Source organism: Diadema antillarum, unplaced genomic scaffold (assembly GCF_040938485.1).
Source record: "Diadema antillarum isolate AM-2024a unplaced genomic scaffold, OU_Dant_1.0 seq00001239_RagTag, whole genome shotgun sequence".
In the NCBI taxonomy this organism is placed as follows: domain Eukaryota; kingdom Metazoa; phylum Echinodermata; class Echinoidea; order Diadematoida; family Diadematidae; genus Diadema; species Diadema antillarum.
The window spans coordinates 636742-650834 of NW_027272026.1; the positions used below are offsets into that span (position 1 = coordinate 636742).

At 38.1% G+C, this 14093-nt stretch overlaps 1 protein-coding gene and 1 pseudogene across 1 annotated transcript; one reads left to right on the forward strand and one right to left on the reverse strand.

The window, feature by feature from the left end:
• LOC139745187 (uncharacterized) overlaps window positions 1–2851 on the reverse strand; it is a 43861-nt pseudogene extending 41010 nt beyond the window's left edge.
• A 4026-nt stretch (window positions 2852–6877) lies between these two features.
• Window positions 6878–13858, forward strand: LOC139745194 (uncharacterized; the record flags this gene model as incomplete). Its single annotated transcript, XM_071655601.1, has 8 exons — window positions 6878–7745; window positions 8921–9144; window positions 9506–9556; window positions 10091–10156; window positions 11026–11094; window positions 12160–12207; window positions 13181–13254; window positions 13745–13858. Coding segments are annotated over exons 2-8 (596 nt in total), but the record flags the coding sequence as incomplete, so codon positions are not given.
• Between the last annotated feature and the right edge of the window lie 235 nt (window positions 13859–14093).

The window sequence follows — 14093 nt, forward strand, 5'->3', positions numbered from 1 at the left end:
TACAACTGTATACAAACTTTGCAATAAAACCTAAAATACTGTATAAGGAGATAGGACTATTTTTCTCATTAAACCATAACTGCAGATGGTTTAGTCTGGAAACACTTTTACTATAACTATTGTTCACATTTTGTACATTTAACAATACTTAACATTGATTATCCTAATTAAAATTTTTACATTGGTTGTCTCTATCCCTATCATCAACTCACATTTTAGAACTATTTTGAAGCACTAAAGCTGGATTCTTGTTTCATCTCCAAATGGTAAATAATACCTTTAATAATGTATAGCTTCATATAAATTCGGTCTATAAGGTATTTCACCTTTTGTTTGTGACAGAAAAGCAATACCATAAAAGGTAATGAGCTATCACACTTTAAAGCATTATCTATGATGGCAAAATCTCATGAGCTTTACCTTTTGTTTGCATTTTAATTAAGAGCATTTTGAGAGCAACATACAATGAGAGTACTTTCCTTTTCTAGCTTCATTGGATTCTGATTCTTGTGATTTATACACAGAAAATGGCTTTGTTTTTCGTTTAATGGCACTTCAAAGTTTTGGTCCTGAAGAAAAGGAGGAATGAATGCAGAGCCCAGCTTGTTGTACTTCAAAAAAAAAAAAGTCTGGACTCTCTCCAATCTCGACACAGTTTTATACTTACAGTGATATTTTACTTTGTGTACCACCAATCTAAACTGAAACACTAAACCTGCATACATGTAATACACAAATGGGGTATAAACAATAAATGAACAACATTTGGGCTCTTTTGTTCTGATGGCTGTATTGCTAGTCTTATCAGATAAGATCATGACATTCTATATTTCAATAAAGTACATTTCTTGAAGTATGATGTCACCCCATGTTAGACCGTGGTGGTCTATAATAATAGTAGTGGTAGTAAAAGTAGTTATAGAAGTAGTAGTATAGGTACATGTACATGTTGTAGTAGCAGTAGTTGTATATATAGTACAAGTAGCAGTAAAAGAAGTAGTAGTAGCATATAAGCAGCAGTGGCACTGGTGGTTGAAGTAATTTGCAAGAATTCTATCAAATATTCTATCAACTATACAATGTAATTTTGAAATTTATCAAAGTTGACTCTTTCAAAGCTTAGATTTTTCAGGGTCATTATATTCAATGTTTCCTGAGTATGTAATACATTTTCTCCATAGAAAATGTAAAAAAAAAACAACTACATTTGTACCTAGACAGGCGTAGTACAGTTTTGATGAAGGGTGGATAATTGTACTTATAACGTTGTACAGTGTCACAATTTTGCCTAACATTCAGATGAGTTTATAATAGCCACAGTCCCATGGACAAATCATGAATGAATAATACACTATGTTATGGTAACAGAATTAGATTGTAACATTTAATAGCACTAAAAACATAAGCAGTGAAGCTAAAAACAATGACACATTGCTGGATATTACCCACAATTGTCCTTCGGTGTATATGATGGTAAAGGCAGCCTTAGTCACATGAAAGCAGACTATCATTCACTGATTAGTCTACATGCCAGCTTTAGCATCATGTGACAAAAATATAATGTCACTACGATGCTTGTGGTGTTGAAGACAAAATACTTTTACGGAGTAAAATAAATGTTATACTGTGATGAAATATATACTCATGGTAGTTGTGCACACTCTCCTACCATGAATATTACTTCACAAATATGAGACTGATCAATGATTTTTCATACGCATAGCTAGTGCAAACTTGCCATCGGTATTGGACTCCAGAGACCACTACACGCTTTGTATGTAGACGTTGTAATCACATCCACCGCAGCGCAGTGCCACAAAATTCAATGGTAAAAGCAATTTCATTTGAACAATATCATTCATTTTTGAATGATTCAATGGAGGGATGTACAACAAATATATCACACACTGCTTCAAGCCATTAGTGAAATTACTGATTCCTCATTGGCAGAAATTACGGTATTTTCTTTGGGACAGCTCCCCTAGTTATATAAAAAATAAATAAAATAAAATGAAATAAAATAAAATAAAATAAAATACTATTTCTGCCACTTTGCAATCCATAAAGTTAACTGTTAGGGAGCCTCTCAGATTCAGTATATAGATTTAAAAAAAAAAAAAAAACTTTCAAGTAGGCCCTAGTTGATGTCCCTACTCTCTGAATATGCTAAAAATTGCCATAGCTAAATAAGCCATTCCACTATTCAATCCAATCATCAGTTTATATTATTAATTTATACTGTAAATTAATAATAGGTCCGCACATATCTGAGTCTTGAGATTTTGAATTAAACGTTACAACGTGTATAAAATCACAGTGAACAGTGTGAAAGATCAGGCAGTAAATTACCATATAACATTACTAAACTAAATTTGGAAATAAAGTCAAGGCCAATATCATCAGTCACTGGCTCTTCTTGTATATAGTGTAAAACAGGCATAATCAGTGAATCAGAGGCATTGGTTTGTTGTTGGACGATCTCGATCGGCAGTCTGCCGGCTACTGTACCACTTCAACCCAACTCACCCAGCTCTCTGCGATCCGAGGCGTTTGAGGGGGAGCTCGTACACCGTACGGTGAGCATTCAACATGTTCAATATGGACATGGAACATATAAATTTATTCGACTCGTATTGCAATCACAGATCGTTTCTCCACAACTTACCATCAAACACAGTGTTTAAATAGCCCGGAGTATCCAGCAAAAGTACAAGCCGGTCTTTGTTCTCTTCCTTGTACGGTTCACGCTTCGATAACAATGGATTTCAAGGGAACAAAACGCGACGTCCGACGTTGTTCCACACCCATTCAGATGTTCACTAAATCGCACACGTCAACTGTACACATAATGGGCCTAGTACGACTATCGCAGTGACGTGATGCGAATCACGTATGGCGATGCTATTTGGCAAGCAGTAGAGCAAGGCGCTGCTACCGTTATCTAGCGGCCGTGGTCCATCCACACAACGAATCGGAGCCTCCCTCCCATCCCACACATACATACACACAGCGCGATTTCGTCGCATCGCTTTGCGGTTAGTCAGAGGTCGCCTTTACACATACCCAGTGTACCACGTAATGTGTCTCCGACCACTGACGTAACAGTGTTTATGTGTAGTGTGTTGGTCTGTATGTCATCAATGCTCTACACGAACCAAATTCTGGAAAACGTGAAAATGTAGACCTGTATCACATCAATTATCCATCAATAATGCGCTTATCTTCATCCCTAAGGCCTAGCTTAGCAGTAAAGTCCTCCACAAGGGAATGTTTTCGTTCAGTACAGGTTTTAGGTTTAGGAATCACAAACACGCGATATAGGGTGAATTATAATAACAAGAGCGATTACAAATATTTTTTGTCCCTCTACTATACTCTTATCCGATATTACATCCTTATTTCAGCACTCATTCTCCTGCTATTCTTCTGTCAGTGTCGATCTCGATTGGGTATATTTCCTAGATTCTACTTCTAATTCATATTGCACATGATTTTTTTTTCAGTGTCACTTTCATTCAATTTTCCATTCTTAACCTGCATATATTCTAATCAAAATATAAACTGATGGGGGAAAAAAGAAACTACCTAGAGTATGCCGTCATTTTGTGCGTGAGACATGATTCAGGGGGTGGAAAGAATACCTCCCTGCATGTCTCATAGACCATAAAGCCAAGGGGCCTAGGTTCCTTTATTATTATTTTTTTTTAACGGTTGATAACAACACTAATTCGTCTAATGTAAAACGTAAAAGTAGCATAATTTTCTATTAATGTTATCATTTAAAAAAAAATGACATGAGCATCATTCATTTTTTTTTTTCCTAGCGGAAATCTATCCGGGAAGCGCAATCTGTGCCGTCTTAAAAAAAAAACGCATCCGGGAAAGCCCCTAAGTCATGCTCCATTGTGACATCACAATTGGGCCTGGTGGCATAGACTATGGCTTCTACCGTGGTTCACGATGTCAACACGGGTCAAACCATTCTGTAAAAGATTGGCTTTTATCATTTCCCTGATATGACGTCTCATTTAGAATGACAGTGCAATATACTAATAACTACAAAACTCCATAACTCCAGTGCAAGGCGTTTATTCAGTATTTCTTTCACGGTAATTATTCAAACAATTTTGTTATAAAAATACATGACTCCCCTCACACAAATTGGTATATTCTATTTCACGCTTGAGTACACGCACGCGCCATTATCTTTTCATGGGCCGCTATGTGACACGTGTGAAGTGTGCTTTTGTTTACATTTTGATTTCCACGGGGATTCAGGCCTCGATTCTCTACACTACAGTTTAGTTGAATCATGTCTCTATCAACAAAAAGATGCACGAACATGCAGTGGAGGAAGAACAGGCTTGACAAGGAGGCGTGTTTATTGTCATGGAGGAGAAGTAATCGGAGAAAAGGTAGACACGAAGGTAACGTACATATAAACTGTTGTGTTGATACCGTACGTACCGTATACCGTATGCATACAAGGTGGGTGAGCTCAGTCGCTAGTCGATTGCCACATTCGTTGATATTAATTATGCCATTAATTATACTGATCTAACGTTAGATCTAAATAGAACACTTATATAACAATCAGGAACGCTGTCGCGATATTCGGTGCAGTGCTCACAGCACAGTCAGAGTGGTTTGCCGCTCGCTCAAGGGAGATGCCGTCTCGTGGCGCCGTGGCGTGGAGACTGCATGAGCTCTGCGTCGTGTAGAGTAGGTTTTACTTAGTCTAGGACTAGGAGTATCTATCTAGTCCAGCACATTGTATTTCTACTATTTGTAGGCCTATTTGTGACACAGCTGGTAAAAGAAGTGGACTAGCTGCAGGGGAAGGCACTATATAGGAACATGTTGTCTGGTTAGTTTCTCTTCGGAAAGCCGAAATATCGACCTGCCTTATAACCTAAATAGAACCCCTAATAAACTAGTCTTGAAAATTCTTGCCTGTGCTTGTAATGTGTAGTGTCCTGGCTGTTGTAGTGCAACGGTCAACCATACCCTGGTTTGCACTAGCGCTTCAGCCACGTATCACAGTCTACTGTCTAGTCTAGTCCACAGACGAGTATACAGTAGTGGCCTCCTCAAATAGATCACATCACATATCATCACATCACAGTGTGGCATAGAAGTAATTTATCAAGTACTGTACTACCAAGGAGGTTCGAGAAATGGAGTCACTACAGTCTTATTCGCTTTGATCCCATGCTCGAAGCCGCCACTCAAAAATATTTGAAGTATGTGTCAAACTGGATCTGCCGCTCAGATGCGAAGATAATTGACTCGTGTCTCATTGCATAATCACCAGCCACTTTCCAAGGAAGATATGTCTTTGTGATGGTAATTACTTTTCGCTATCCCTACTTACAAACGATGGGTGGTAGACAATGGTAAAGGCAAGGGGGTGCGCGAATAGAAATTGCTCAAATATTGCTGAAATAGATATCAAAATTACTCGACTGTACGTGTCTGTTCGCTAATCTGACATATTCATTTATAAAGAACTATACTTGAAGATGATACCATATTAATTATTAGTTTCATTTAGCGGAAATAAGGAGAAAAGTGATCAAACCGGCTTTCCATGAGGGTAAAATTTCAAACACTTTCACAAAATACAGCTCAGATTTACACTTTTGCACACATTTTCAAATGGAATTGACTTTTGTTTTATATGCTTTATCATTAGGTGAAATTTCATTGCATTTGATATATAAATGAGCAGCATGCCGCCATCTTTCTGAGCAATCTGAAGATTAATTTTTAACGCTAACATACTATCGGGTTTATATACCCGATAGTATGTTAGCGTTAAAAATTAATCTTCAGATTGCTCAGAAAGATGGCGGCTTCAAGCATCGAACATCTAAGGCACAAATGCACCTGTGGAATTCTTTTGTCCATCCATAGAAAACTGACAGCTGATTTAATGATTATAGTCAGTTGTAACTCCATCTCTCGAACCTCCTTGGTACTACTGGTCCTATAGTGTATAATATTCCAATCTGGATAATATAAAACTCTGCATCGTTTGTACTTTGTTGCTTTTTAAATGCACATTAAGGAGCAGAGGTTTTGAATTTGTCCCCCCCCCCCCCCCCCACCCAAAAAAAAAACCACAAACACAAACACAAACAAACAAACAAAATTTCAATGGTTGTGCGATGAATTTTAGAAGTTATTAACTGAGGTTGCTCTGTCATCACTAGAGGGCCATCTGTTCCAATCAGCAACTGCTCTCTTGCTAAAAATTTACTTCACAGTTCTAACCATGAGCATTTGGTGAAGAGTTTGAATTATGACCTCAGCCGAGTGAATGGCTGGTTCCAAAAAAAAAAAACTTTTCACCAGAAATCCCCAATTACAATTTAAGCAATTCATAGATAGTAATCATATCACCTTTTCATCTCTTCTAGTAGATAAATCTGTAAGTAGTGAATGCAGATTGAGTCTTTCAAAGCGTTATTCAAAGAGAGGCACTTGAGTCCAGGATCATGTGAGCAGCTTTTCTCTGTGCTCTTTTAAACTTTGTAAGAGTCCATTTCATATCTCAAAAAAACTCCAAACACACACACACACACAAAAATGACATAAGATGTTGCTGTACTCCAAGTGAGGTCGAACTAGTGATAGGAACAAGATGGGGAGTATGTCGTGGCCACTTTTGAAAGCATCCGGAGTAGGAATCTGAGTACGTTTGATTTGCCTTCTGAACAGCTGCTGAAACATGTTGATGGAGATTTTAAGTTCTTCATCTATCATTGTCAACGACCCTTCTCCTGCTTGGTTGCTTCCAGCTCGTCACCATTCATACTGAAGTTTTCTACTGGGTTATTTCTTCCAATGTAAAGGATTTTGCACTTTACTAGTATTGAACCTGAGTTACCTTGTTGTGCTCCATTCATCAGCACCATCTAAGTCAGTTTGAAGAGATTCCTGTTTTGCAGCTGTACTGACATCACCAAAGATTTTGCGAGCCATTTATAAAGATAACAAAGAGAATCGGTCCTCATACATTTCCTTGTGGAGTTCCACTGTTTACTTAACTCCAATCTGAACTTTGACCATTTATGACAACTCGTTGGTCCCTTCCAGTTGCCAGTAATCCTTGAATGAGGTAAACTTTCCATTGATACCATAATTATGATATCACTACTTTTCAGAAGCCTTTGTTGAGGAATGGAGTCAAATGCTTTGCAAAAATCTAAATATGCACGATCGATTGTAATCGCAGCAATAAGTTTGTGTGTTATTTCCTCTATTGCACAAAGGAGTTGAGTCATGCAGGACTGTTTTGCAGTAAATCGGTATGTTGACAGTCTGAGAGAGCAAATTGAATTGTGTTCCAAGAGATGCCGCATCACTGCATCTTGGACTGGGCTTTGTATCACCTTTCCAACAACCGACGTAAGACTTATCGGTCGATGATTCCCACTTTATGTGTAGGAGTGATGTTGCCCATGTTACTGTCTCTGGGAAGGATGCCTCCATCTAATGATTTCTCAAAAATGGCCTGCATTGGAGCAGAATATATAGACTGTACATGCCAGCTCCTTGAATAGCAATCTTGGATGCATTCCGTGTGGACCTGGTGATTTATTTGCTTGCATTCAGATTGATCAATTTCTTTTCCACCCTCTTTTCTGTATATATATCTAGGACAGCTCTAGGACCAGAGTGCAACCAACCAATGTCAGGCATACAAGTGTCTTTCAGATCTTCTTCCACAAAAAACACTGGTAAAGAAGTCATTTAGTAGTTTTGCCTTTTGACTATCAGTGCTGAGAAGATTTCTCTCTGTATTGACCAGATCACTTATTCCAGATCTGTTTTCTATTTTTCTGTTTGCACATTCCCACAATTTCTTTGGATTTGTAGCTAACTCCTTTGCTATGTAATGATTCTTTATACATGTACTTCCTGCAGTCTTAGTTCCTTTGAAATTGCAGTATTTCTTAAAGTGTACCAATACCCTGAGTATTATGCTTGCTATATTTGTAGAATACTGGAGACATGCCTTCTCCAAAATATCATAATTTGTTTTCACTTTGATTTTTTTTTTTTTTTTTTTGGGGGGGGGTGGGGTTAAATTTGAATATCAAAGAATAAACAAAGACAAAATTTACTTCAAATAGACAATGCGAGGGTACGGGATGGGCAAAATGTGACAGGCCATAATTGCCATGACTTCCATGTCAGACATTTAAACTGTCAAAAAAAAAAAACGCCATGGCAGTCCCTGTACTAATGAGTAACCTTGTAGGTCGTAATGAAACTTCTTTGAAAAAACTAAAACAGAACAATGTCATAGTTCACTCATCATAAATTGCACAAAACATAACTACTGTATACGCTATATATTTCGCGGGGGTTTTATTTTCGCGAATTTCGCGAGTCGGGAGCTATTCGCGAAATTAACAACACGAGAAAATATTACCTTCCAAAATGAATCCCTTGCCTTGATGATACGAACATTTCAGTACTAGTATACCATGTCACGGCTTACCGAAGAGATCATACTGGCTAAGCTTGTTTACGCACGTCCATGTCTACTTACGAATACTGTAGAGAGCCAATCCATTATCGCAAGGGCACCACTCGTCAGAAATCTAGCGCGATGGACTTAACCACTTCAAAAATGTTGAATTCTAACTTACTAGTTCGCAGAGTTCGGTAAGTTTTTTCATGCAGTGCATAACTAGTATCATTCTTATATGCTAGTAAGTTGAAAATTCACACTTTCTTTGCCATTTCATATTTTCTCTGGTCCCCCAATCGCGAATTTAACCACTCGCGAAAATGTGTGACAGCGGCAATTCGCGAAAATTTATGTACGCGAAAATTATAGCGTATACAGTATTAGAACCACGATGAATGCATACTTATAAAATTAGATACTGGACATCTTTCCCAGATTTAGATACTCTGACCCTGTCACTATAACGCCACAGTCCAGCAGTCATCATGTCAAAGAATTGGGGCCGCATGGAGATCCGACGCATCACGTCGTCGGAAGCTGTCCTCGAGACCAAACCGTCTGTGGCGGGGATCTTCGAGACCATCGTCTTTGGCAAGCAGATACGGGCACAGCAGGAAATTATCCAGCAGCTCCAGGCCATTCACAGTAGAGTGCAGGCTGTAAGTCGTCAGCGAGGTCACTACATTTTTGAGGGAGAAAATCGTGCCAAAGAGGCAGAAGAAATGATTAGTAAATAATGGCATTGTTTGTGAGGTGATGAAGGAGCCCAAATTTATTTTACTTTCAAATACCCCTTAAGTGGCAAATTGCCATCATCTTGAAAAGAATCTAGCTTAAATGTTCCTTCGACATGATGCAATTATTGTGCTGTAATATCTGTTACATTCAAAAAAAAAATAAAATATATAACAAGTGTCACACTCAAAATTAGTATTGTATAATGTTGTGTGTGCAATGCGAACTTAAAGGAATTTTTTCATCTCTTTCTTCATCATTTTCTCTCTCTTACTTTTTACGAAGGCCCTTGAACACTTCGGAATGAGTGGAAGTCTCGTTTTGACAGAAGAAGAGGTAAGTCTTTTTTAATCCAATGTCTTAAAGATATGCCATTTGAAAGTGAAGAAATTGCATAATAGTACACTCATTGCTATTTTTCCAAGATGCTTTCCAGCTACTGTACATTGAATTAAAACAGCTGTCTCAGAACCAAAAGTGTAGGGATCTTCTTTGTGTGCAAACACACATATTAGTGTATTTGCAAAACAGCAGCAATATTATACAATGTATTTGTTGAGATTATACAAATTTCAGAATTGGACATGCACGAGCACATGTTTTAGGGTTTTCCTCATATTCAGAGTAAAGATTAGGTTTAGGGTTAGAGTTTGGATTAGGGTTAGGTTAGGGGAAGGGTCTGGAGTAATTGCCCTAGAACCATTTTCCTGGAGTTCACAGACCCAGATCTTTAGCTGTGCATATATTGATTGAGTTTATTAAAGTTTGCAAATATATTAGTGACAATTATAGACATTTTACTGCTTGTGGGTTACTTCAGTTCAAATGCTTTCACTGTATGGTATTATTCCTGTGCTTATTATTTTGCAGATGAGAGAAGAAGAGCTAAGAAGGAGACGACCTCCTGGCTTCATAACCACCAAAATGAAACAAGAGGTTGAGTATCACAATATTCATACTTGTGTCTTGAGGATACTGAATTTGTAATAATTTCTCTTCTGGGCAACAGGCAATGCTTCTTTTGATTTTTGATCTCATAATACAACTGTATGTTGCACAAGGAAAACTGTCACACATTTGTTAAACCAGAGAAAAAGTATAACTGACAAAGTTTTTGATGGCTCATATGTGCAAAGGTCATCTTAAATACATGTAGGCAGTAATAATAAACCTCATCAATTCAATTCAATTCAATTCAATTCAATTCAATTCAATTCAATTCAATTCAATTCAATTCAATTCAATTCAATTCAATTCAATTCAATTCAATTCAATTCAATTCAATTCAATTCAATTCAATTCAATTCAATTCAATTCAAATCAATTCAATTCAATTCATAGGCATTCATGGTGTTGATGATACTCATGATTAAAAGAATCTAGGATTTATGCAAGCACACTACTACTATTTGTGATAACCAATGGTTTGATGTTGACAAAACATTCTGAGGTTAGCATGATCAGTTCATAGTTCAGAATAAGATCGTTTGAAATTATGTTACGTGCAAGTTGCTATGCAAGTTTTTGCAAGGATTTTGACTCTACACAAATAATGTCATGGAAATAGTTTTAGTGTACACAGTAATAGATGAAACAAATGCTGATAATGTGTGTAACTTGGTGACATAATAGTTACAGAAAAACTGAGCAAGAAGTTGGCATTATTTTATAGTGAGTTATTTCCAGAAACACTATGTTAATGTCATATTCAGGCAAGCATGGTTCAAGTGTGGACCTTTACGTTACTAGTGTTGGATAGCTTGTAATGCAGATATAACCTTTGACCTCTTGTGTGACCTTATTAGATGCTGGAGAAACAAAAGGTTCTGGACACCCTACATGAGTTTGGACAGACCTGCTTGTCTTGTGAACGGGTATGTGAGAATCATTTTTCTTCTAATATTTGTGGATATGGCATGTTGACATTTATGTTTTATAAGCATTTCTGTTTGTAAATGAATTATGCAGTGGTAATGAAATGTTTTCTGTAGTCCAAGTTTTGAAAGCTGCTAAATTTTTGTATTGTATAAAATGGGGAATTGTAGATGTTATTCTTATAAAAAGAAAAACACGTAACCCTTGGATGAAGATTATTTAATGGATCAAATATACATGTACAGTGTATATGAATTGCAAAGAAATCCCTCACCCCGAGAAAAAAATATAACAAGAGCAGAGAGTTATTTGTGTTTTCACCGTGATTTGCCAAGCTCAACAAGCATATCTGTGCAGAATAAGACCCCGTTTACAGTGCGGGGCTGGGCCGCGGCTCGGTCGTAGCCGAGCCCGCCTTCATTTCAGTGTAAACGCGCAAAAGGCCAAATGCGGGGCCAAAATTGGCCGCGCATTTGGCCACGCTCTGGAGGTGGTCTCGGCTGCAGCCAAGCCGGCCTTTTCTTAGTGTAAACGCAAACTGAGCCTTAAATGCACGGCCAATTTTAGTCTGGCTTCCAGACCCTCTGGCCGTACTTTTTCGCTATTCAGAATATTAACCCCTCAACGTCAAAAACTAGTATAGTTTAAGGTGGTTTTGTCCTGCAAAGGATTTTTCCTTCGGCAAAGGCCTTTGCCCGAACGGCTACTTCATCTCCACAGAATCCAGTTGGCAAAGGGTCCGAAAACCAGACTATACCAAATTGCGTTTGTTAACAAGCAGAACGCCACTACCACAAAATATTGAAAGGTTTGAATTGAAAGCCCGGGCCGAACGTGGCAGTGTAAAACGGACAAAATTGCGGGCTCGGCCCCGCAATTGAGGCCGCGGCTCGGCCACGGCTCGGCCAGCGCCGCACTGTAAACGGGGTCTATGACTCAGACGAGTCCATACTACATGTAGATATTTCTGAGGAATTTTTCGTTCTTGTTCAATTCTTGTGAAGAAAAACTAGAAATTTCATTTTGTTGTTCTTGTTTTCGTTGCACTTTTCTTCACATCTCAGAATATGGAGGATGTTCATGACTGGTTATATGATGTCCAAGTTACTTTGGTGAGTATTCTTTTGAGGTATTTTCCGATGGACAACAATTACTGGTGGACATCTAAATCTGCCTCCAGCTGTTATGGAGCATCCCACAGGAAAACTGTGCAGCAAAATTTGAATTTTTTTTTTACCTGAGATATTGAGGGAAGTCTCTGATCTTTTTATTTGGGTCCAGTTCATTTTTGGGCATGATGTGGAAGCATTATGTTTTATCCCTGAAATTTCTTGGCTACCAGTGAGCTGGTATATATGTATATTAAATTAGATTAGCCATACACAGCATTGGCAAGATGCAAACTTCTAACTGTTGTAGACCAATCAGCTGTGATTGAGTAACAGACAGAGGATAGGGTTATCCTGTGAAAAGCTACCATTCCGTTTCCGTGGCAAGCTACATGTATGTGCCGTAAGTTACTGAACAGCACTTAAACCAGGATGTACAGTGTACTGTATTCCTATTGATGGGTTAGAAGTGGTACAGTTTTGTAAAAGAAAGATTAAGCTTTTAAAAAACAAGGATGGCAGTGGGAATCGATGTTGTAGGCCTGCAACTGTCCTCAGTGAACCAAGATATGCAAGTTTAAAATAGAAGCAAAATTTGCTTCCAAAATTGACAGAAATTACCGGATATAGAGATGCAAAAAGTACAGAGAAAAGTAGCATGTAGCCACTAGTAGTAGAATGTTATTGAGCAATTGTCCTTTGAAAGTCACATGTGACTTGCTGTTAGTCACTTGGGATTTCCTAGCTGAATGAATGGAAAACTAGGCATGAAAGCACAATAATATTGTGAAGATGAAATGGATCAACTTAATGTTTTATCTGGTATTAAACTGTTGGCAAAATTCACTGCAAGACTGTTGTGGTTCATATATGTCCCAAATGTAACCCAACACTTTTAAGATGTTTGGAGCCTTTCGGTCATTTATTGCGTGATCTCATTGGCTTCTTCACTCATTTGGTGATGCCCTCTGAACAGGAAAAGAACACGGCCAGCGAGGACGATATGAAGGCCAGGGAGAAAGAGGTCATTGAGATGAATCAGGAATGCAGGTACGTCAGCTGGTTCACAAACACCTGTCACCAAAGATTAAGTAGAAATGCTGTTTTACTTTGCATGTAGTTTCTTTGGTCTTCGTTGTAGATATTTAAGACACATACAAGTACATGTAAGCATTTTTATAACAGAAATCTAACAGAAATCTGTTTATAGTCTAATTTCTATACAAGCCAACAAGAAAAATTACATTCTTTTCTTCCAAGAAAAGTTATTCATATATGTACAAACTGTCATGCACAATCTTTCAGTCAATCTATCAAAATAAAGATTAGACTCTTTTCATACGCATTATACACTCAAAATTAAGCAAAGCATGTAAGGCTTTAAAACCAAAGTGGAACATTCTGAAACCAGTTTGTGGAAATGAAATAATGTGGTCGAAGTAGAGGGGGTTAGTTCATCCCCCAGATGAATAGGAGCCCAAGGAAGGATATCAAAAAGGAGGTCGGTCACATCTTTCTTGTTTCTCTCATCTCTCTGCAGCCAGGTGTGGGCGGACGGCAAGAAGCACCTGAAGCGGCACTGCGACAAGCTGCGACGACTCGGCCGCGAGATCTTCGAGGTGCTCAACGAGCTCACCAGGGAGCAGATGGATCAGTGAGTCATGCAACCACCATGGGCATTTTAACTCGTTCATTACCACCGGCATCTTTTTTTCATGTACCACCCTGACATTAATCTAAAACGATGGAATTGAGGGGGTTAAAGTGACTTGACATTGGTCAAGAACTAGGAAGATTTTCTTCCAATTTTGTTAAAATTAAAGTGAAAACATAGTTCTGGTAAGAGTATGAGAACCTGTCTTGCACCATTTCACATTTGCATGCAATAT